The sequence below is a fragment of the Pituophis catenifer genome, unplaced genomic scaffold, assembly GCF_029215685.1.
Source record: "Pituophis catenifer annectens isolate HBS135680 unplaced genomic scaffold, rPitCat1.0.hap2 SCAF_2, whole genome shotgun sequence".
In the NCBI taxonomy this organism is placed as follows: Eukaryota; Metazoa; Chordata; class Lepidosauria; order Squamata; family Colubridae; genus Pituophis; species Pituophis catenifer.
Window position 1 is genome coordinate 73823399 of NW_027256882.1, and position 26081 is coordinate 73849479.

The 26081-nt window shown below is 35.1% G+C and overlaps 1 protein-coding gene across 2 annotated transcripts in view; it reads left to right on the forward strand.

The window, feature by feature from the left end:
- The window catches only part of ERC2 (ELKS/RAB6-interacting/CAST family member 2), a 439008-nt gene that overhangs the window by 234044 nt on the left and 178883 nt on the right, over positions 1-26081 (forward strand). For both annotated transcript variants that reach the window (XM_070933636.1, XM_070933637.1), the window contains exons 7-9: positions 9474-9611; positions 14973-15113; positions 16812-16952. In XM_070933636.1, coding sequence (XP_070789737.1) covers positions 9474-9611; positions 14973-15113; positions 16812-16952 — 420 coding nt within the window. The remainder of the gene's footprint in view (positions 1-9473; positions 9612-14972; positions 15114-16811; positions 16953-26081) is intronic.

The window sequence follows — 26081 nt, forward strand, 5'->3', positions numbered from 1 at the left end:
TGTTGGATGTCATCTTTATCATGGATAGCTGGAGAGTAATATCCTGAGTAGCATTACATTAATGTTAACAAATCCTACTCCGCTCCTATTGTATGACCCTGTTATACATACTTTGTAAATAGGGGCTGTTGTCTCCTCTTTTTTCCCCTTGTATATGTTCATCCATAGCTTACCCATTCAAATTCTCCTGGTGCATTTGGTAAACCTAATGTAGAAGTACGCAATCTTGGTATTTTAGAAGAAGGGAATGAATTAGGATTGACTTAATTTACAAAATAGAAAATGGAAGTCTGTAATACTGAGGAACATGAACACGTAAACCTTATGATTTTGTTCAATTAATACAATACATTTTAATTATGTTTATTACTTACAATAGTGCTTATGAACATCTGGCTCAGTGAAATTTCTTTAGATCTGTTAATCTTTTCTCTCCTTTTAGAAGTTTTCAGTGTGTACTTTGTTCCTCTTCTGCTTTCTACATTGTGTCTTTGAGTGGCCTTCCCACTCTTTTTCTCCCACTGCCTTCTGATTTCATTCCTTCCTTTTAAGTCATTGATCAAAATGTATTTTATTCTACAAAGCTTCTTCTACCTCAATAAAAGAGACCATTGACTACTCTTTGCTACTTATTTATTTAACAGGGATTTAGTGTGGCTTCCTTTTTTTTAGCCAGCACAACATTTTCTTTATTTTGTGAAACTCTTGCATTCGTGGTAATTAAATAAGACCTGTGAAACTTTGTAAAAAAATATTTTAGTATACTCTCGCATTGACTATAAGTGAAAATTATAAAAACACAGATTTAATACTGTGAATTGAAGTGTGTTAAAGTGAAAGATCACTACATTAAGGTGACACCTTACTGCAGCAAGTTATACTGTATGCATATGAATATTTGTAAAATTAAAACCATGTCCCATTATGGAACATAATTAGGGCTATAATAAAAAGATTTAAGTGTTTTTCTGTTCTTGGATCAGGTCCATTTATTTGTTGCCAACAATCTGATAATCACAGGGTCTTAGAACTACAGAATCATAGATTTGGAAGGGACTTCAATGTTCATTTAGTTCAACTCCTGCTCAGCACAGGGTTTCCAAAGCATTTTGAACCAATAGCTTTTCCAATCTCTGAAGAAGGTTTAAAGACCTCCAATGAAGGGGAACAGATTCACATCATGAAATAGCTTATTCTACTGGATGACTGTGAAATGTATTTTACATAAATATTTTTTTTTGTCTTCACATTCAATCACTCATGGAACTGAGAAGTATGTTTGGCTTGAGATCAGTGATAATTTGTGAGAAGTATTTCCTAGTCTTCCAAGAGATTATATTATTTCCAGACTTTTAGAATGAACAAAACTTACCTCTTTATTAATCAAATTTATTTTCTTTAAAATGAAGTGCATTATTTTCCGAAGATACTATCCCATAAACCTACACAAACCATTTAATGAAATACTTGGAATTAGCATATGAGAAGTTTCTTCTAGTTTAAAGACTAGTAAGGAAATGTGAGCTCCCACCAATTTTTGTCAATTAGATTACAATTTGATTTTTTATTGTGGCTAAAGTCATTGCAAATATATTTGTCTTATCGATCATTAAACAATATGATGGCACTAATCAAGGATGTTCCCTGTCTTCTCTAATCTTTAACTTAGTTCTTGAATATGTAGCTTCTTTCATTGGACGATGTCAAGATATGCAGGTTGTGATGATAGTTGATATTGATATTGAATACAAACTGTTCTTACGGATAGATGATATCATAGCTATTGTGGATAATTTTTCAATTCATTGCCAAATCTTATTGAAGCTACAAGCAATATGATTTATGTTCTGGTTATACCATCAGTTAGGAAAAGTCTAGTCTTTTTTCCTAAAGGATCTAAAATATCTATTCATTGATATCTATCCATCAACTAATGTATATTTTAAGAGGGATTCCAATATTAATTTCTAATAAATATTTTATACAGATAGAGAAATTATTGAGAAACTTTTTTGAGTATTGCCTGCATTGAGTACAATTAGATAGTAAGTTCATGAAGCCTTTGAAATCTTGGCAAGTAGTAGGATCAGGGTACAATAAACTTGGAATTTCTTTTCCAGACTTGAAAGCTGCTGGACATATACTTGGTTATTAATAGATAAGTGATTAAGTTTTCAGTCAGAATATGAATATTGATATTATGGAATATTTAAAATTTGAAGTTAATGAGGAAAATGTTTAATTGGAAACCCTGAGCCAAAGTGTCAGCTTTGTGAGGTAAACCAGACAGGAAAGATGGCTAGATGAATTAATTCTACTTTATTGTAAAATTACATCAACATAATCTTGTAATTCTGAAGGTACAGTATACTCCCCCCCCACCAATTTGTGACTTTCCTTTCCAGATTAGAGGCATATTATGGTTGTTTGTATGCAACAGTGTCCACATTTTCACTTGACCATGTCTCAGGCATGCCTTATTCTTTATTAAGCTGTGTCCCCTGAAGTTCTACTAGCTTCTCTCCAGCCTATAATGGAAACAGACTTAAGATGACCTTAACAATCTTTTCACCAATGCTGTAAAGTAGATCAATATTTACATTGCCATATTTCATTTAGTGTCCATAGACAAGGAGGGATCATCTTCTCTTAAGCTATGGAGGCAGGAACCTTTTATTTAGTTACCAGATACCAATTCTCCCTGAATTTAGTGGAACTTAACATTTGAAGAAATATTGATAATTCTGTTAGGTCCACACAAACTGTGCTGATTCTTAGTTCAATCTTTAGCCAGTCTTAATATATTGTCTCTCCAGTAAGGTGAAGGTGCTTTATTAAATATAGTAAAAATACTTTGCTACAACTGTACAACCAGAATATTTATTTTATGGAAGAAAAATGAGGCTGGAAAGAAGATAGAGAAGAGAATGTTAAATCTCCATATATTAGATCTTGTACACTGCAGGAACTACTGTCCCTTTTCTACATTTAGTTTCTCCGTTACCTGGAAAAAAAAATCGAGAATGTGTTATTTTTAAATATGTAGAATTAAAGAGGTCATGGAAAATGATGCCATGTTTTAACAGTTTTTTTTTTTAAATAATCTCATAGCTAGTTGTGAATACATTTTCCTCCAAGTTGCTTAATTCCTTGCATAATTTAATACTATGTCTGAAAATAGACTTTGAATCTCAGAAGAGTCAAAATCAAGATCAAACGAACTTCATAGTCGAATTCTCCTTTTTAAGTTATGGTTTGAGTTTAATTTTTTTTTTTAGTTTCATAAAAAAAGTATGTGGAGAAAGTTCCAATTAATCTTTTAAGTAAAGTTTTAAAAGAAGTCTTTAACATGTATCTGTAATTATTGGTGATTATAGTGTTTTATCACCACTTGTAGCTTCCAGTACACTATTTTTAAAAACTTAAATGACAAGGGATTTTTTTGGTTTTGTTTTGTTTTGTTTTGGGGTTCTTAAATTTCTATCAAATTGTAACACTTAAATCCTTTGAGCATTTAAGAAGCATTCCTGAAATGTTTGCCAGAAAAGTGACAAGTTTACCACTTAGAAACTTATTGACAGGACACATAATTGAAAAGATTGCATGTGAAAGATTTTAATGATTTTTAATAGATGGAGTGGCAGCTCTAAATGTGTTTATACCCATTTATGGAAATACCAAAGGATTATGTGAAGTCATTTTAATAGACAATTGTGCAATCTGATTGCAGACAAGGCAGCTGGAGATTATACGTATGATTCTTATCTTGTCTGGTCATGTCTTCTATATGCTGGTTAGAAACACATTTAACACTAGTGCATTGACAATTGGTGGTGTCACCTCCCATCTATCTAATTAGTTTTTCAGTTTAAAAAAAAATGAAGAAATGTCCCTGATGTCACCAGTAATTGCAGTGTTGTCATTTATAATGATTAGCATCTGAATGGTTTTTCAAAAGATATATTTATTAATTTCTATCTTATTGACATTAACTTAAGAGCAATTGTGAAAATAATCAAGACCAGGTTGTACGTGGAAAAAGCAATATTAACATGACTCAAATGTTTTGAAAGAGTGTAAAACTTGGAGTTCACAGGATCTAAACGTTCTACTCACCATTGTCTTTTGGAAGTGTAATACAGAGTGCAATGCACATAATTTAATGTCTGTATCCTTTAAGGAAAGCATTTTTACTAAGTGCAGCATTTTAAGACCCACAGTCTCAGATAAAGCTTGTAGTATAATACCATGATTTCTAAGAGAACTGATATAAAGTAAATACATGAGAATTCAGATAAACATTCAGGAGACGGTATTAATTTAGGGTGTTTATTATATGTATTGTAGCCAGAGATAATTTAAAAAATGCCCAAACCTTGTATACAAATTATATTCTCCTCCCTGCTCCATTTTGTTTGTTTGTTTGATTGCTTTGCTTATATCTATTCACAACTATATTTTGACAGAATCTAAATGTGTAGTGTCTTTAGAATTCCACAGGGTGTCGTAATGTAGTTGTTGAATCCATCATAGAAATGAAAGAAATATGATGTATGCTCTTTGGAAGACTAGTTAGCATTGATCTGAAAACAGAGAATGCATAATGTTATAAAACAGCAAACTGTTAATTTATTTACTGATTGCCTTTTTTCTACAGTTTTGTATAATGCTGTTGTGTGTAAAGAAACAAGAACTTACAGACTCCTTCCTAAGAAGCATCTGTCCTTTATACTGGCAGATACATAAATCCATTTAGTTTTTCTATTTGCCCAGAGGAAGGTGGAAGTAGAATATTAAAGAGACTCTTTAACCTATTTTTAATTCATTTTTTCCTGCATTTATTTTATGATTCATATGCTTGTCAATTTTTAAAAATACACAAATCTATACAAATAAAGATACAGAGCTGGATATTCAAATAATAATGATTGCAGGCTCACGGATCAGCTATATTTCATGTATCAATATTGAGCAACATTTTGCTGATGGTTTATTTTCTCTTATACACTTTATGGAGCATCCTTTGGTAGGGCAATGGACTTGAGAGCTTATATTGTCAAATGTTCTCATTCAAATTCTTATCTTCTATTAGAGATTTCATTCTATAATGATGACCAAAACTATGATGAAATTAAAAAATAAACTACCCAGATTTACGTAAATTGAACAGTAGCAGTACCTCTATAATTTCCTGAACCACTGCAATTATTTTGAATAGGATATCATTACAGATAGTCCTTGACTTACGACCACAATTGACCCCTAAATTTCTATTGCTAAGTGAGACATTTGTTAAGTGAGTTTTTCTCCATTTTATGATTTTTCTTGCCACAATTGTTAAGTGAATAATTGCAGATGTTAATTAGTAACATGGTTGTTAAGTGAACCTATGGCTTCCCCATAGACCTGTGATGGTGAACCTATGGCACATGTGCCAGAAGTGGCATGCAGAGCCATCTCTCCGGGCACACCAGCCATTGCCCGTTGCCATTTTGGGTTCCGTGTGGGAGCACCAGAAACTGGAAGAGCAGCTCCCTGGCACGCATGCATGTGCTGGGAAGCTGAACTTCTGGTTTCTGGCATGCGCACGCACACCAGCCAGCTGGTCTTTGCACGTGCATGCACTCCAGGAACCAGAAGACCAGGTGACTGGTGCGCATGCACATGCTGGAAACCGGAAGCTCAGCTTCCCAGCATGCACATGCGCGCCGGGGAAATGCTCTTCCAGTTTCTGGTGCTCCCACATGTGTGTGCCAGGGAGCTGCTCTTCTGGTTTCTAGTACTCCCCTGTGCGTGCTCCTGTTTCAGCACTTGGTGCCAAAAAGGTTCACCAACACTGCCATAGACTTTGCTTGTGAGGTCACAAAAGTGATCACAGAACTCTGGGACACTGCAACCATCATAAATATGAGTCTGTTGCCAAGCATCTGAATTTTGAACACATGACCGTGGAAATGCTGCCACGATCATGTGAAAAATGGTCATAAGCCACTTTTTTCAGTGCCGTTGTAACTTTAAACAATCACTAAATGAACTGTCGTAATTCGAGGACTACCTGTAATTATCATTAATTTTCTTTACATCGATCAAGATTTTTTTTGGCAATATTAGTTTTACTTAATTGCTCCATTTTCTCAATGTTTCTGTTATTTTTTTCTTCTTTTTTGTCCCATTTCCTCAAATACATAGATAAAAAGCAGAAATTTGCTTAACTTTAAATTTAAAAAATCATTTATGTACTGTTGAAAATAAAATGTAAGAATGCACTACTTAAATTGTTTAGTTCTTTTTTTATTGTACTAGAGCATCATAGACTAACATTTTTCTTGTATCCCAACCTTTTTTCTTTTGCACTGTACAGCAAATAGATGCAACTTCCACCTCCACCCCACCCCCAAACCATTTTAACACGATACAATTCTGTCTCTTGGGGGTTTCCAAAATAATTTCTATCATATTTGTAATTTATGTCAAGCATTGCAATCTAGAAAGTATATGACATTTGAGATGGGATGGGTATTTTATTGCAAATGAGGAACACTTCTGCCAAATATATTTCTTCAAATGAAATAAATATATTACTTTCCCATTATATCTCAGTTTGGGTATAAAAGCTTATAAAGAAACTGCAAAGCAAAGTAAGCCAATGACAGTCTAACTATGCAACCATCCCAATGCAATAAAGTTTTAAAATACTGTATATCTCATTCACAAGTTAGAATATAATAACCTCACCATTGATCTACACTGTATCACATCTCTGGAGGGCTCCAAATTGAGGGAGATAATTTTATGGTATTTAATAGCTATATGGGACTACCCTAGGTGAAATTTGAAAGCACAAATAAATGTAGAGGGTCACAGTGTATGTGAATTCCAATAGTCTTCATTGGATTCCATATACTTTGATTATTATTGACTGTTGGAGTAGGTGCATCACGTATCATCATAAGGTTGTGTGGCATGCCAATAACAACTGACTATGATCAACGGTACAGAAATGTGGATTTGCATTTTTTTTTTTTAATTTTAGGTGAATCATTCTATTCAGTTAAGATTTATTGAAATGTTGACTGGCAATAACTCTGCACTTAAATAGTGGCTAAATAAGTGGCATGACGGAAGAAAACTTTCCAGGTAATCTAGCAATGCCAGATCACCTTTCAAAAGATCTGTAAAACAGGGACTTCCGGTTGATGTCGTGGCGGGGTCGGACATGAGGAGCGGATCTCCGAGCTCCCGTGCTGAATTCTCCCTGTTGGTGGGCTCTGAGAGGAGCCAAAACTTCCCTGTAGGGGAGGCAAAGCAAAGAGGGGTGTCCTGTGAGGTCATGGAGAGTCACAACTCTCATGCCTGACCCAGGATTTTTCTTTCCCTCTCAGCCATGATGTGGAGAAGAGGCAGCCTAAACATGGCTGCCACGAAGCTGGGGCAGCTGAGGAACACCTAAGACTGGTGCTGGAGTGGAGTTAGTGAACAGTGATTGAATCTGGTTGAGAAGATTCCTTTTTTTTTTTTTGCATTAGTCCCTAAACTTAAAGGAAAAAAGAAGAAAATCCAGAGAAGAAAAGAGACTCTTAGAATTACCTTTTTTAAAGTGGCAAACAACCATAGAGAGAAATAAAAGAAACTGATGAAATGGAATGAAAGGAACTGAGGGGAGAAAAGCTAAAGATTTTTTAATCAAAGAAAATTAGATTTTAAATTGAGTAGACATTGTTATGGAAAGGCATTATAATATGCTGGAACTATGTACCTGAATTGATTTGGGTATTTAATTCTGTCGCTATAAACTGAATTAAATTTAGATTTTAATTTACCACATTCGAAACAATGTTGAAACCTCTGTTGATGCTGCCATCTACTGGTGAATAGAATATACTAAACTCCTGCAAATCTAGGAAAACTTTGACAGAAGAAATAAGCAACATCTTTTTGAGGGATTGAGGTGATACTAACTTTGTTATAATTAATTACTTTACTATTGTGATAAGGAAGACTTTTAAGTAAAGTAAAGTGACTTTTGTTGTGCGGAAATTGTCTGGACTATTTAAATGTAATTGATTACTAACCCTGAGATGTAAAGAGCTATGATTATTGAACTTTGATGAGCAAAACTGGAACTGAATATATTGTTTGTGGCCCTGACTATAAGTGGACTTATTAAACTAAGACAAGCCTTTTCATGGGGAAATGAATGAGTTTTCAAGAGAAATGACATGGATATTTCAAAGCATTAGGCATACCATGACAAAGAACCAAAGAGAGATAAAAGACTTAATTCAAGGCATGAATGACAAAGTAGAAAATATGATACAACTGGCAATGAATGAAGATCAAAGTGTCCAGGAAAGAGAGGAGAGGATGGAAAGAATGGAGGAAAAGATAGAACAGACAAATCACCAAATAAAATAAGCAGATGAGAAAAACTTTTTGAGAGATATAAAAATGGAATTGGAATTGGATACTCTGGAAGATGTTTTTGAAAGGGAAATAGGACTATGGGTGGATACTCTGGAGATTTGGCAGTTTAGGAGGATAGAGATGGAGAAAGACGGAATAATGAAGATACAGATGTTGACAGAGACAAAGATCCAAGAGAGGAGTATGGGAGGAAAGCCGAAAAACAAATAAGAATTGAAGTATTAAAATGGACAAGGGATATTGGATAGAATAGAGCTATTTTTCCCCCTTTTTTCTTTCTTCTTTTTTCTAATATAATGATGGCCTGATTAAAAACTAGAAATAGAGGTAGAAATAAGAATATATACCTTTACATGAAGGACTATGTATTAACATAAATATATGTTTTAACATTAGGATTAGTGAGAGTGATCTGACTAGAAGCCAGAATAGAAGTAGAAATAAGAATTAGGGGGAATATTAGTAGTGATAATTTCTATATAAATTGAAAATAAGTAATAATTAGATGGAAAGATGAGAGGTTGGAAGATGATATTACTATGTATGTTCAAGAAGATCATTGACATTAGAATGGAACATTGAAATATTGAATAACTACTTTAAAATAATGAAGTACACTAATATTAGGATTATATAAATTTGATTAATGTAACAATAGACTGTTGTTATTTGTATTAACATGAATTATACCCAGAGGCCACACTGTTCATGTATTGATGTCGATATAAGTTTAAAAATAAAAACCCAATAAACCTTGGGGGGAAAAATAAAGATCTGTAATACTCTTATTTTAGGTCCAGTCTTGAAAAAAAATGCTAAATGCTTTGTTAAATCAGGTTGAAATGGAAGTCTTTTTCCTATATTTGACTAAGAAGCATGATACATTGATTTTAAATATAAATTTTGGTCTACATGTTCTAGTTCTGGATTTCAGAAAGAAGCACCCAACCTATGCTTTGTTTTGTTAGGATAGCATGAAATCTTAAACCTTGCCTTCTGTGATAAAGAAACATTTCATTATCTTGCCTCTCTCTCTCCCCCCCACAAAGATTGAAAATCTTCAGGAGCAACTTAGAGATAAAGACAAGCAACTAACTAATTTGAAAGATCGTGTGAAATCATTACAGACAGATTCCAGTAACACAGATACAGCTCTAGCTACCCTGGAAGAAGCCCTCTCTGAGAAGGTAGGTTCTCTTGTTTCCTTCTACAATTTCTTTTTAGAATTGGCTCTGATGTTCTACCAGCTGGTCCTTTGGACACAGAAATCTCTCCTAAATGATCAATTTCATTGAACCATGTACAAAAACTATAAAGATCTTCAGGATTCATAGATCCTGTTTGGGGTTAGTAGATATTTCTGTCTTAAAATACAAATAATTCATTTCCTAAGGTTCCAAACATGTATTTGTGTCTGGACAGCTAAAAATTACAGCTTTGGCATTCTCTCCTCAGTTCTGATTGGCCCAACAGTTTCATGTTGGTAAAAAATTGAATTGCTGATGTTGTTGCAAGTCAGGGCTCTAATGCATCTTGATACAGAGGATCATCCTGATACAGAGAACGTGGTGGCTCAGTGGCTAAGATGCTGAGTTTGTAAATCGAAAGGTTGGCAGTTCAGCAGTTCGAATTCCTAGTGATGCGTAACGGGGTGAGCTCCTGTTACTTGTCCCAGCTTCTGCCAACCTAGCAGTTTGAAAGCACATAAAAAATGCAACGTAGAAAAATAGGGACCACCTTTGGTGGGAAGGTAACAAAGTTCCATGTGCCTTTGGCGTTTAATCATGCAGGCCACATGACCACGGGGATGTCTTTGGACAGCGCTGGCTCTTCGGCTTTGAAACGGAGATGAGCACCACCCCCTAGAGTCGGGAACAACTAGCACATATGTGCGAGGGCAGTGGTGGGATTCAGCCAGTTTGCACCACTTCGGGAGAACCGGTTGTTAACTTTCTGAGCAGTTTGGCAAACTGGTTGTTGGAAGAAATCATTAGGGTAGAGAACCGGTTTTTAAATTACCTGAATCCCACCACTGTGCGAGGGGAACCTTTACTTACAGAGCTTTTGGTCTCTGTGATTGAGTTCCTGTTTGCTTTTGTGGAAAAAAAAAAAGACATTAGATTAGACTTGTAAGAAGAGAGATATAAACCCAGAAATGCTTGCCAAACAAAATAAGACTAGAAAGGATACATTGTTGCAATTTCATTATATTTGTGGTTAAACATCCAAAACATGATATCTAAAAGCATTTTAACAAGTGTAGTCACCACCTATCTCAGAGATACTGCAGTTCAAGTCCTCTTTGTTTTGTGTTTGTGAATTATGATGTTGAGCGTTTAATAGAATGCGTGACTGACAACAGAACTAGATTTCAGTCAATAGAGTAGGAAAAATAATAACTAAAAGGTACAAGTGTCGCTGTGTAACCAAATTAATCTTAAGTGATAACTTTAAACCTGCCTACAGAAATTCATAGTATTTTGAGAGATATTTTTTCCATTGTGCTTAGTTTTCTATTTTTTATTTCCTATTCTATTTTTGTTCTTTTTAATGGCTTTGAAGGGTCACATAACATTGTATATGTAATGTTGCATACATTTTCCCCAATTAGAGAATTCTTTCCTTAATGTACAAATTTTTAATGTAATTTTTCTCATATGCCTATATTACTGTGCATTTTCCTCAACATACATACACATTTGTATAGGTTTTAAAATTGTGAGCTGCATTACAAAATGTAGAAAAATCTGGCAAGGACTATATTCTAGTTTGTGTATAACTTTGAAAAGTGCAAACTGGATCACTTTGTGCCTAAATGTGAATGAAATGCTGTCCTTTGTCTTTGCTCTTCCATATGCTGCACTGTCAAAAGATAGGATTGATTTATCCATGTTAAGATTACAAATGAGGTAGAGAAAGTAGTTGCAATGTTGGAGAAGGGATGAAATAGAGATCTGTTTAAGTAGACAGGTTTCATTTTCTGTTTGGCCCTGATTTTCTTGAGGACTATCACAGGGCCCCAAGTCAGAGTAGCTATTTCACATTATTGTGGGCCAAGAACATTTTCCAGGTGCTAAATTTTGGGAAATCATAGTTAAAACAGCCAATAGTGTGGTTGATAAGAAATACATTAGAAAAATATTTAATTAGAGATAAATTAGGAAAATATAATTAGACAATTGAGGTTTAGGATTTCTACCCCATTTGACCCACATCTTCTCTGACAGTTCACTTCTCCAAGAAACAAGATCTTTACTTTAGAGTTAGCAAAAAAGAAGAGAGTACCTAATATATCTTTTTGCACATATTCGCTTGTGTTCCGCCACTCATTTTAGTTGTGTCTTCATTTTTTCTTTTCTACAAGAAGTTCTCATTATTGCATCCCACCCGAAGCCTAATTATTTTACATATGGTAATAAGTAATGTTAAGTATTAAGATAAGCTTTATCACTTTACCATTTTCTGTCCAGAAAAGGTCATTCTCAAACTATAGTTAAGGGAAGCTCTTAATAAATTAATCTACAGTAATTTTTCACTTTTAAAATTAAGGATGGTCACTATTTTAGTAATAAATGTGACGTAAGGATAATTTGTATTTGGGTAGAATGCAAAATGATCACTTCCCTACAAACCAGAAATCTAAGAAAACCTGGAATGTGAGGGGCAGTTGACTGCTGGACAGAATTAAAAGGAAAAGAAAGCTATTATCAAATTGAAAGACAAGACAAGACAAGACAAGACAAGACAAGACAAGACAAGACAAGACAAGACAAGACAAGACAAGACAAGACAAACAAACAAACAAACAAACAAACAAACAAACAAAAGATCTTGTTCTTCTCTACAGCCCTTCTACAATTTGATATAGAGAAGGGCTTTTGCTGATGAACAATTTATAACTTACATTTTGTATCTATATAACGACATTGCTAAATAAACTTTAATTTGCTAAATAAACTTTAAAAGAGCCTTGGTAGTATAATGGTTTAAAGCACCCTGTTATTAACACAGCTGCCTGCAATTACTGCAGGTTCAACTCTTACCAGGCTCAAGGTTGACTCAGCCTTCCATCCTTTCTAAGGTAGGTTAAATGAGGACCCAGTTTGTGGGGGCAATAAGCTGATTTTGTATAAATATACAAAAGTATGAAGGCTATTGCTTAACGCATTGTAAGCCGCCCTGAGTCTCCGGAGAAGGGCGGCATATAAATCAAATTTAAAAAAAAAATTGTTCATAATCAACTGATCCTCCCTATAAACAAGACAATTTAATACCTGTCCCCAAAGTTTTTCTTGTATCCAGATGTATCGTGTTGGCATATGTAATGAAATGTTCAAATATTTTCCAAAATAAATTCAGCTAAAATATTTATTTCACCAAATTTATTTCGCCAAATAAATTAACTGCTGCAATACAATTGGGAAAATTATTATTTATTTATGTCTTTATTAAATATTTATATGGCTGCCCAGCTCACATGCACCCAATTCTTCCAGCATTTTATAAATAAGAACAGGGGCATATCTGGAACAGTTCAATGTAGATTTTCCTTGGTTAAAGGAAAATGGGATGGAAAGTTGGAGTCCAGTAAAGGAAGAGCAATATCTTCTGAAGAAGCAATTCAGTTGACACTTCAATAATTTTTATAAGAAGGATTTCAAAGTGAGACCACATTTCTGTTCAGTCATATTGCTGATCAAGTCCATCTTCCAGGTACAAAATCTGTAGAATACACGTGTTAGCCAGTAGATTGTTTGATAAGAAATATAATGGAAAACCTTATATTTTATATAAACCTAAGATAAAGTAAGAATATCTAAATTTCCCAGATTATCAGTATTTTGGAATATCTCTCAATAGTTACAGTATAATACATATATCAAATATCCAGGTTACTAAGGCTAAGCTATCAGAGCCATTTTATGGAAACCCAGAATACACTTCTAGTAAGAAACAAAGTTCACTAGATCTGTTGAATTCAAATCTGGATGAGCCATGAGATTTATCGGCTGAGATCTTGATAGAGATGGCTATGTCATGTCTTTGGGGAATAGATGCAAGCAGCATTTCATCATGGAACAGTAGCTGTCGTTTTCTACTGTATATTGTGTGGTGTGTGTGTGTGTGTGTGTGTGTGTGTGTGTGTGTGTGTGTATGTATGTATATGTATGTATGCATTGACAATAGAGATGTACCTATTTTGTGTGTTTATTCTTTGGATAAAGTGAACCCTGAAAAAGTTAATGCTGTATGGGTGCAACAAATTTTTATAATTTTATAATTCTAGGAATTCTGGGCAGAGGAATTAAGTGAGGCTAATAGTTATTCAGTCAGGGTGGGATTAGGGCTAGTGTTGCAATAATAACCAGTAATAAGTGAATAGTCTTCCATTCTGCTTGACATGAAAGAAATATCTAAATTTGCCAGTATTGTATGTTTGCCTTAATTAGTGCAGTTCATCATTGCTATCCATCTAAGGATTTTCAGCCTTTCTATAAAAATGGTTTTTAAAATGCAGTAGCTAATAATGCCTGTTCTGTATCAACATTCTTATCTTATTCAAGATCATTGGTATTAGAGATGATTGTTTTTCTATGTCAAAAATCTCCCAGTGTGTACGCTTGGAAAGTCCCTTGACTGAGACCTGATTAGTTGGTTAAATAAATGGCTTCACTTGAATGTTAAAAATCTCACAATAATATTAACATTAGTTATATATTTGTACATCTAGTATGATACATAGCTTTTGCTACAGTACTGATCAAACAGAAAGCACTTTTGTGTGATGTACCATATTGTACTACAGAAGAAAAGGGCTAAGGTTATTAGGGAAACACAAATATTTGCACACTCTTTTAAGAGTATACTTTTCAAGTGAAGTATGTATTTTTCCCCCTCTTGAGTTATATTGCTTGTTTGGCTTCTGAGAGAGGGACTGTTGCTTGGTTCCTCCTTTAGAATGTTAGTTTGGTCTGGAATATCAGCACACTGACAATAATTATTTATTCCTTCGAGAAAAGTGAAGGAATATTAGAAAGTTAAGTTTACATTCTTCCAAATCTATTCTTACATTCTCCCATTTATTTCATTAGTCAAATTTTTTTAATGAAATAAACCCAACCCATCAATTTGCCAAAATGGCCTACTAGAAGTTATTTACAGAGACAATCAAGAGTTCATATCCAAGAGATGGATACATTCCCAAATTCTACACTACCCAGCTTTGTGCAGCCTCTCACTGGGATCTCAGTAGATTGCCTGCTTTTCCTACCTGTTTTAGACAGCAAAAGTGAATTCTCAAGCATCTGAATTCTCCCTCACATAGTTGTTAGTCAGCACTTGAGCCTGGTGGGTCACACTGGAGAAATTCTGTCCTAATATGTAATTGCTTCTATTATGGCCTTGTTATGTATGTTCTGCTGTTGAGTGCCATGCTTGATTTTCTATTTGAAAATGTAAAATAGTGTATTTTTAGCTTCCTTTATGTTCACAGAATTTTCAAGCTGCTGCTTCTGTTTTAAAATATACCCATATTTTTATGCATTTAGGAGAGAATTATAGAGCGATTAAAGGAGCAGAGGGAGAGAGATGACCGTGAAAGAATTGAAGAGATTGAATCCTTCAAAAAAGAAAACAAAGACCTGAAAGAAAAAGTTAATGCTTTACAAGCAGAGCTGACAGAAAAAGAGGTCAGTATTTGCAACCAATAAAACATTTTATTGTAGGGATTCAAGTGTTATAAAGAATCAACCCTTTACAAGCAATGTAAATGTTATAAGTTGGTTATTAAGGCGATTTATCATACTTCAAACCAAGTAGTTTTGCAATCTTACAATTTTTATGCATCTGTTTATAAACAGTATCATAGGATATGGCAGAATCCAGCCAACATTGGCTATTCTAGCAAAAGCTAACAGTAAAATATGGAGAGGACATTGGTGGGAGACCATGGGGCCAAAGACTAGACTGTAATGTTGAAAAAAATAATCTGGAAGAAGAATTTGTTTTCTGTGCCAATGCTGAGAAAGCTGTATGGGTATGTCCTGCACAGGTATTTCCTGGTGACAGATTTGTCAAGCTTAGATGAACAGAACAACCTTGCTATTTTATCTACTGGGTAAGATCTGGATGTATTCTTCCCTGAACACAATTAGTCTGGATTTAGCATGGATTCTACTAATTAGAAGTAGGGATGATTTTCACTTCTTTTCACTATCTTCTTTATTATATTTTTCAAAGAGGTCCCATACATGTGTAATCGATTTTATAGAGATTGCACAGGACTATGGAAGAAAGGGAGATAAAGCTTCAAGAGCTGTCTTAAAAGAGCCAACACAATCAATGACTGTATTCCATCATTTCTGCTCGTGGTTCTAGAAACCTGCATACAAATGCTGGTTAGCTTACTATAAGACTTTATACATGGGGCTGTTTCTGAAGATGTTCTAAAAGCTTTGATTAGGACAGAATTTGTTTAGGTTATTAATTAGAACCTTGTCTTGCAATTAGTTGCAATTTATACTTTAGTTATATTTTATACTAGTATTTTGTAATATTGCTCTACTGGCTCTTGCAACATTTGCCAGTCTAAATCAAAAGGCTTCTTTTTTCCTTTGGACTATGGTATCTGAAAATGACTTTTTTCTATTTAAGCCTTGATGTTATCAACAGAGACCAACTTCTAAAGATAGCAACTAGTGAAACATCTTGTCAGTGTTGTCTTTTTAGGATTGTAGAATCCTATCCTCAGAGATGAAGGAGGCAAAGTTTTTTTTTTCTAAAAAACAGATTGAATTACATTTTGATTTCAAAATTTAGGATGAAGTTGCTGAGTGGACATGAAATATGCATTTTAACGCACACAACTTCCTTTTACATACCTATTTTTCCCTTCTCTCCACCATGGTGAAGGGAACCTTCACTCTTGTGCCTTAAATATATTTGGCGAGGGAATAATTGTTACCCTTCATGAAAAAAATTGTGATTCTAAGGAATCCTAGAATGACATAGCTAGGCATTTGGTTCCACTGCTGTTTCATGGCCTAGTTGACAGTTAATTAGTTAGGTAGCTCAGAATGGAGAAATGTGGACCAGGATCATACAGAGTAGTATCGAACAAGTCTACATGGTGGCTTTGATTATGGAACTGAAGCTCTATTTCTTTGGTTTGACTAATAAAAAACGAAAGGTTATCTATAAATTCTGCCTCCATGTGAATACATTGTAAGTAGACTACTTGCTTTCAACCAATAGATTCTGAGATATTGGCACTACTAGTCATCAGAAAACTATATCTCTCACAGTCCAAATCTACTGTGAAAGGTTTACAAGCAATTGCAATCTGGTAATCTCCATTTTCAATTTGTCTCCCGTATCTTTTTTTCTAGTCTAGCTTAATTGACCTCAAAGAACATGCATCATCGTTGGCTTCAGCAGGGCTGAAAAGAGACTCCAAATTAAAGGCTTTAGAAATAGCCATAGAGCAAAAGAAGGAAGAGTGTAGTAAGCTAGAAGCACAACTGCAAAAGGTAAGCATGATGGAATATTATTGATTCTTACTCTAGTTGCATGTTGGCATTTTTGTAGTGAAAAATGTTTCTGTTAGATTCTGTTAGTTTCAAGCTCCAAGTGTTAATGATTTGAAATGTTGACATGATGCTTTATCAATTTTTCCACTACAAAGTCTTTTTTGTTAGTTAAACTGTTTACATCTCATGTATTGTTATCAAAGGATTGTTATAAGCTTAAAGTAGAAGAACATTTTTTTTTATTAGTAGTGCTTTAGATTTGTTCTTAAGGAAAAAAACTATTGTATATAATTGAATATTGGATGTTGTCTAGCTAGCACATCTAATCACATTTGAACTAATAATTATCAAAATAATTTTTACTATATTTTAATAATGTATTAAATCACATTAATACATTTACTATCATACCTTATTTATCCATATGTCAGTTACTATTATATGTAGTCTTCGTTGAAAGACAAACTCATGGCATATTTCTTGATTTAAGTATCATGTTTGCCTTTCAAAATTTGTAAATAGCCATGTTGCCAATGACTTAATGAAGGTACAATGCTTTAACTGAAGAGACAGAATTTAATGTTTAAATTTGACTGTTTTCTGGCTTTCATGATACCTTGGAAAGAAATATATAATGTGAGTAATAATTAAAAACAAAGATACTGTTTAAGATTTTATGCACATGGTACATGGTATCTGGGTAATCTTGTCTTAACCTACAAAATAAAAGAATATACTACTTATACTGCAGTTGATGCTTTGCAGTTCAAGATAGCATACTAAAAAACAAAATATAGCAATACACCTAATCACTGTCAGCCAATTAAACTTTGATATGAAGTAATCTGTTAGTCTCAATATAGCACAAAATATATCTGTTGCACCACTATAGATTTGATATCCATAGCATATTTGGGCCATGTACACTATACATAAATTATGTGTAGCAGTTATTCTTTCTTGCAAATTTGTATGTTACTGTGGTCACACAAGGCTTTCAAAACCCTTCTTGCTAGATTATGCCATGCTAGTTCTGGGAAACTAAATATGATTTTAAAGTGTTAGACAGTCCACTTCAAATTAATATCAATTCTTGTATAATTTTATTTATTTTAATTTAAACCAGTGTTGCCTGCAACTCAGGTCCCAACTATGGTTTTGGAAATAAACCAGGAATTTGTGAAATTAGCAATCAAACTATTGACAATTGATATAGTTAGTGGGGAATGTGAGTAGGTTGGCCTTTTTCCATGGAAGCCCTGTTCATACTTGGTTACAGCTGACCACTTGTTGACCATTAATGGACCAGAATATTAAATTATCAAGCCTTTTTGCCTCATTCAACTTTTGTAACATTTTGATTGATTTAGTTTACAGCAGCAGCATTTCTCTGCAGAACTTTAACCTAGAGACAGATCAGGGGTTTGTTTTGTTTTTTGAAATGGTTTTTTCAGATTTTTTTTCTGAATGAAAAGAAAAGGCTTAATAAAAGCAAGAATTCCCCCCTCCATTTCATCATGTTATTGATATCTTAAAAGCTAATATCTACATTGTTTGAAGGAAAACATAGGTTGTGAATAATAATGATCAACAATGATAATTTCTGATTTATATTTTATTTGGTTACATTAAATTCAAGCAATCATTTAGAAGAAAATGGTCACTGGAAATCTTGAAATGCAGGCATTTCAGTTTTAAGAAAATCACTGATTTGGGCATTTGGTTTCTAATGATAATGTCAACAGTCAAAATGGTTTAATTCCTAACATATGTCCCTTTTAAAAAATTCCCTTAGAGCAGTGAAAACTGATGGATCTAGAAATTAATGGTATGAGGAAACTAAGTTGTTGCTTATCTGTTATAAAAGGAAAAATGATCATGATTATAAGAAATAAAAAATGAAACTCTTTCTGGAGTTAGTTTAAAGAGAAGAAATGTATTTCGCACTCCCCCCCCCACTCTCCCTCACTCCCCCCCCGCCGGCCCTGCTAGTTCCATATTTTTATTTTGGGAAGCCAGGAATAGATCAAATGGAACCTGCATTAATCTTAGGAGAACATTATGAAAGTAAGACCCATCAAATTCTGAGGCTTCATCTTTCCTGTTTGAAGCATGGGTGGATCTGAAAGTTGAAGTGGGAATCCTGAAGAATGTTTCTAATGCAAAGTTAGTTACTGGAAAAGGAAATTTGGGTGACAGAGCTGTCTGGAATCACACAATTAAAGCCTTACCTGTAACATGCACAAAAAGGGACGTGACATTCATGGCTTCTATCTTGACCTTTTTGACCCCTCCTGTGGATCCCTGCACTGGGCTGTGGTACCATACCTGTGAAAGCTCTGTTGATACATGCATAGGAGGTTATGAAAAAAAAAACTTGTTGATGTTTATTTCAGAAGATGTCTCTGTTTTCAATGTTATATCACTGCCTTTATATTTATCAGCTATAATTTTCCATCACTTCTTAGATGTGGCCACTACTATTACCATACTAATTAAGCCATACACTATTCTATATTCAAATAAAATGGAAATTAAATTTTATCTTAATATGAAAAGAAAGTGCCACATTTAACAACAAAATCTAATTAATCTTTCTTATTTCCATCTTTGAACCTTTGATGATAAATTGCAGCCTTGGCCAAAAACACTTCTAATGATTCATTGCTAGAAACCAGCACTTAATGTATCATCAGCAGTGGACAGCTTTCTGTATTTCATGGATTATTTCATTTGAGAAAGGGAAAGTAACACAACCCTTGGATTTTATACTCTAGCCATTCTTTTCTATGAGCCAAAATCAACATTTATTTTTCCCTAGAGCTTCTCATATCCAATAAGGAATGCTTAGAAACTTAAAATTTCTTCTTCTTTTTTAAATTCCAAGTTCTTCTGTGCAAATATGCCAGTTTTGCTAAGCTAATACTGTTTTCCTGGATCTTTCCTTCTTTTCCTGTCTGTGCTTCATTCTTCCCACCTTTGCAATGTAGCAAGCTGAACAATTGTTCAATCAGATGTACAATCCCGTAAGTCCTTTCAGAAAGTCTCCACTGTAACATATGAAAGCATGAGGATCTATTTTACCCATCATGATGTTCTATTCTTCCTCTGTAGCGCTTTGCAGAACCTATGATGGCTTCATTTGCATTGTGTTAAATTAAGTGGGCTCTGTGGACTTTAAGGCCAATGTTCTTTTTAAAATGGTATTCATTAAAAATTGGACAAATAAACCTTGCATTCAAATTTTGCATTGCCTTCAGGTCCTCAACTGCTTAATTGTAAGAAAGCATGAAAATATCAAGCTTTAATTGTTATTTTACTGCTATGCTTATGGCATACTTTATTAGATCCTTCAAATTAAATGTAAGCTTTGGAAAGTTATTCACCGTTTCTCAAAAATATTAATAAATGCTGTTATCCTGGAACAAGTGATATCGCATAACATGCATTGGTTAGTAGATAGTTGAGTTTTAAGTATAAAGAAAATCAATGTCCAGCATTGGTAATATATTTCAATTCAATCATTTGACCATAGTTACAGATCCATGGCAAAGTCTGTAATTACAAAGGTATTTAAAAAATGGGTTACAAATATAATATAATAATAAACAGGCAGGTGTATACAATCAAATGGTATTGATAATTCAAGACATCACTTAGGCCATTATCTGATGCTTATACTTTGTAGGAGGAAAAGTCTTGTTAGTTTATGGTAGCCCCAAATCAGGAGGAGTCTGATAGCAACTTTTCTGGCTACAAAAAATGATTAAAAGGCAAACTGATGCCTTTTAATAAAATCTGTTAGTTAAAAAACTTGCTACCAGATTTCTCCCATGTTTATGGCAGAAGACAGAAACGTATTGTTTCTCTAATAACTTGGCTTTTATTTGCGTTAAATACCTTTGCTTGCATCTACCAAAGCATTTTGCCAGAATAGGGTTGTGAAATGTACATGTGCATCTCTATAAAAATTACACAAGAAAAGCGATAATGATTGGATCCACATGAGCAGGTGTGCTTTTCATATGGTCTCCCTCTGAAAGAGCTCTCATTACTGCAGGTGGCACAATGTTTCTTCAGAACCTTGCAATCTTTTGGCACTCTTAAAACACAAGTGTAAGCATGCCAGCAAGAATTTTGCTGAAGTGTACACAGCTGAGAGGATGAATTAACCAGTGGCTATTTCAACCAAAGAAATGCCATCGTGTTTCCTTTTAAGCACTTAGGTTTTACATTTATGTATTCAGCAGTTTAAAAAAAAAACTACCGATGAATTGTCTGGCTTCTTAAAGCCTTATTAATGTTATTGTGATAGATGTTGGGAGGGTCTATGATAGTTGGCCATGGCCAACTTGCCATGGCCAACTTGTCACAGCCAACTTGCTGTGGGACAATTCACCACAACCAGCTAGTTGCAGGACAACTTGCCACGGGACAAGAGTTACACTAATATCACTAATATCAAAGAAATAGTGGGATAGAATCATTAAAGAAAGGATGCAAAAGGAGAGGCAAAATAAAATGTGAATGGCAAAAATAAAAACCATTATTTATTTTAAATAATTAAATAGCATTGTTAAATTGTCCCACAGCAAGTTGTCACATGGTGAGTTGGCCATGGCCATGGTGAGTTGTCCTATAGCAATTTGGCTGTGGCAATCTGTCCCATTCCAATGTTTGGGAAGTACCCAGCCTGGCAGGGAGGCGGGATCAAGCACAGAGCTAATTTGGAGTCACTGCACAACCACAAAAGGCTAGGGCCAACCCCCTCTAAATTTCTTGGAAACTTATCTAACTATTCCCAGGAATGGGCTGTCAGATTGGGGAGATTCTTGTATTATAAGCAGTACATAATAACGTAGTTAGCTTGAACTCTGCGTGTATGGGTCTAGTTATTTGTGCCTAACACATTGCATAGAGCAGGCTTCAATGATTGGGTGAGAAGAGAGCATACGTCATAAATCAATCAGCATTCCAAATCTGAAAATCATTTTTGAGGAAAAAGTGTGTTTATGTTACATATATTCATGAAAGCTATTTTCCTATATGCATCAATAGAGTTATATTAATGATAGAACTTCATGTTATCCTATATTATAATTTTAATAATTTTTATAATTTTTTATAAAATTATGTTTATTAAAGTTTTGTAATTCGAGTCTGAAGGTAGGACATGTCTCTAAGCAAGCTATGTATAATATACAGAAGTATTATACTCCCTCTTAACACAGAACTGTTGTAATAAAAACACTGAGTGAATAAATAAGAGGTTTTTGCAAACATTCCCTTATTCAGATCTACCCTGTAATTATATTAAGTATTGGGTAGCATTAAGTTCATATAAAACCTGGAATTATTCTTATTATTCTCTGCTAATTGAGTGCGTCAGCTGTTTTAGTCACTTCAAGTGTTCCAGGCTTAAGCTGGAGATAAATTATCAATGAAGTATAATTTCTTTTTCAACAGAAAGCAGATTTCTAGCAAGATAAACTTTGATGGATGGCAAATGGTTGTTGCCCCCAAAAGATAGAAATTAGGTCATTTTTCATCTAGGACTACTATGAACTGGGATGTTTGTAAACTACAGAGTAAAGAGGGCTTAAAAGTACTCATCTCAAGCATTCTAAAGCCCATTTCATTTAAATGAGATTTCCATCATCTTATCTAAAATATGAAATCTATCTGGAGCCACTATGAAAGTGAAAAAGATGTATTATATACATGACCCCAGTATAGAGAGGTATATTATATGGCCTATAGAAAGGCATTCAGCACGGTTCAGTCTGCCTACTGTTTTCGACAGAGAATCTTAGTGTGATTCAGGGCATAAATACATAAATATCCCTTTAAGAATCTGAAAGATAGTGTGAACTGCATGCAAGATTCCCTGTAGAGATCCTGTGAATAGTGGGTGATGGAAAGAGGCTGACATAAGAGTTACTCCTAGTAAAGCTTATATTTTGGAAACTGTTCACAGTTCCTCACCCTCCCCCCTTTTTTTGCTTTAAATCCTTCCAAAAATACTACACTGATTTAAATTCAATTATACTGGCTTAGTATCACAATGAAACAGGGTCAATGTGACATAGACATGAAGGAGCCCATCCTGGCTGAGAGGCTGCATGACACTATTTGATTTTCTGAGTGTAAAACCAGAACTTGACATTTTTCACTAGAAGTTCTATGGCTAGAATAAAACATAGTTTGGCTCAGGAAGCTGCCATAGCAAAAGGTGAGCAATGAGATAACTAATCTAATATATTGTTTTTAGACAAGTTCTTACTCGGGATATTCTCCTTAACCTACTTAACAAATTGCAACTCATCAGATTTCTACAAGTGATTACAATATACTGTTTTGAAATGATATAATCCAGGAGGTCATCAAGCCCAACATCCTACATCAATGCAAAATAATTTTACTTAAAATGGAGATTTTTTTTCAGAGCATTATGCTGTCTTTTCAATAATTTCCTAACCAGTGATTTGAAACATCAGTTCTACACTGAGATTCTGTTAACTATTCTCTAAACCTTGTACATGAACTGTTGCAATGTGGTTTATAGAGGATTGTCTCCAATATTACTGAGAAATTGCTCTTGGCCCAGAATGTAGTACTGTGAACAGTTATGGGCAGATTTCATAATAACCATATAACAGGGGTGTCAAACTCAAGGCCGGGGGCAGGATCCGACCCACGGGGTGCTTAGATCTGGCCCGCAGGGACGCTCTGGAAACAGCAAAGGACTGGCCCGTGGTGCCTCTGCCAGTGAAAATAAAGTTCGCATGTGAACTCCTGAGCTCCATTTTTGCTGGCAGAGGTTGCAGGATGCCATCGGAGCTCGGGAGCCCACTTTTGCTGTCAGAGTGCTCGGGCCACTACAGGCACCCCTGACACAAGTGACATTGAGCTGGACACACTCCCCCAAGGTCAAACACAACCCCGATGTGGCCCTCAGTGAAATTGTTCTGCCCCAGCTCCGGATTTCCGAGGATATTGACACACACCAATGGTCCTTATCAAATTTATTAAGTAGCAAGAATAAACAAGACCGGCAAAGGTTGGCAACCAGCCCAGAAAACAAGATACGATAAACCAAAATACTCTGATAATAAATACGAGTTGTTTCCAGCAAGAAAGCACTAGCTGCGTGGGACTTAAATAGGCTAAGGGAGTGGCCAATTATCCTCAAACCCTACTCTCGAGTAGACCTCCTCCTTCTGAGTAGCCACTCCTGCCTTTTGGCAGCCCTGCGTGTTCGAGCATTGAGGAGAAGCTCCTCCACTTCACTCTCTCCACTTGAAGGAACCTCTGGAGGTTCTGAAGGCCCTGGCTGAGTCTCTGCCTCTGGCACCACATCCTCTTCAGCCTCCTTTCTGTCCAACGCGAGGGCCGGCTGCGCAAGCTGCTGGCGCGACACCACACCAGCCTCCTCTTCATCGGGATCAGCCACAATCCGCGCAGGCCACTGGCGGGCCACAACAGAAATTGAGTTTGACACCTCTGCCATATAACATCTCTGATTTACAAGTTGCACTGCTTAACAGCATGGATTGTTATTCTTAATAATAACAGCAGACCTCTTTATGGAATTGAAGTTGCTGGTTATAAAGCCTACATAGCATCATGCCTAGATGTCTGAGGAACTCTGTGTCTCCCATGGTTTCTGCCCATCCTGTATGATCAGGCAGAATTTTCCAGTTCCCATCAATTAAACAATATCTTCTAGTAAGACTCACAAAGCATGTCTTCTCTAGCATAGCATCTGCCCTCTGGAACAACATTCCCTCAGAGATTTCAATTGTGAGTGGCCCAGAGTTGATTGCAGTTGGACAGTGTCTTTAAGTTGAATAAGTACAATAAGTTAGACTGCTCCTCTGCACTTTAAATGAGCCTTAAAAAAACTGCATCTTCCCTCAGGCCTTGGGCTAGTTATTAGGCCCCTTTGGATTGTGTGTTGTATGAGAAGGATGGTTTTTATGATTGCTTCTGGTCAACTATTATTCTCTTTTATTATTGTGATGCTTCTTGTCTTTTAATAAACAAACAAGCTAATTTTCTGAGAGATGACATTTGGCGGCACTTGAAAATATTAAAGAACATATTGATTTTGGTGGATTTATAATAAGCATTTATCTTTCTTTGAAAAGTAATAAAAGGAGAATGCATTCTATGTATTTATTCTATGACCCTGAAAGACATCTTTAGATCATTGGTTGTGTTGGTGGATATGAGCCCTACAAAGTCAGGATCTGTGCTTTTGTGTGCCCGATATCTCTCTCATACTTCCCTTTGCTTTCCAAGCTTCGGTTGGTTCAAAATGCAGTGGCCTGCATGATTGTGTGCCGGTGTAGCTGTGCACATGTCTCATCTCTCCTGCAGGGGCTGCATTAGTTGCTAGTTTGCTTTCAGATCCAATTTAAGGTGCTGCTTCTCACTTCAAAGTCCTACATGGCTTGTAACCAGGTTGTTTGAATATCTGGTAAGTCAGGTAGATGTGATGTCCTTTTCTCATCACATCTATCTGACCCACTAGAGCAGGGAGGCAGGAAATGCTATGGGTCCTCTCTGTTAAGGAGGGTTAAGATCAATCTAGTGGGATCACGAAGAAGGGCCTTCTTGTGAAACTTCATTCTATCTATATATTCTTCAATTCTGATGGTATTTTCTACTATTTGAATCCCATTGCCTCAGTCTATTTTCTTGTCAGAGGAACTCCCTTAAAGAAAAAGATAGAGTGCTTTTCAGTTGATAGTAATTGTTTTTGTGAAAACACACCAAATAAAAAAATAGCAATTCCCTGGTCTTGTAACCTAATTTGGTGATAGCTTCTGTCTTAAATAGTTCGTGGATTATAATGTTTTGCTAAAAGATCATATTTTTGAATCTTTCAGTTTGTCCTGAGGTTATCTGTATTTTGTAGATAATGTTTTTGTTTTCTGCATTAAAGGAACGCTATCCATTGGATTCTGTTTATCTAAATGTTTGCAGAAACAATGGCAAACAGCAAACAATCTTTAAAGTCAGTTTAGAGGACAGTTCTAAATTATAGCCTCCAATCAATCCCAGATATTAACTAATAACTGGAATTGAACCATCTCAGATGGCATAGTGTTGTTAAGTCCAATT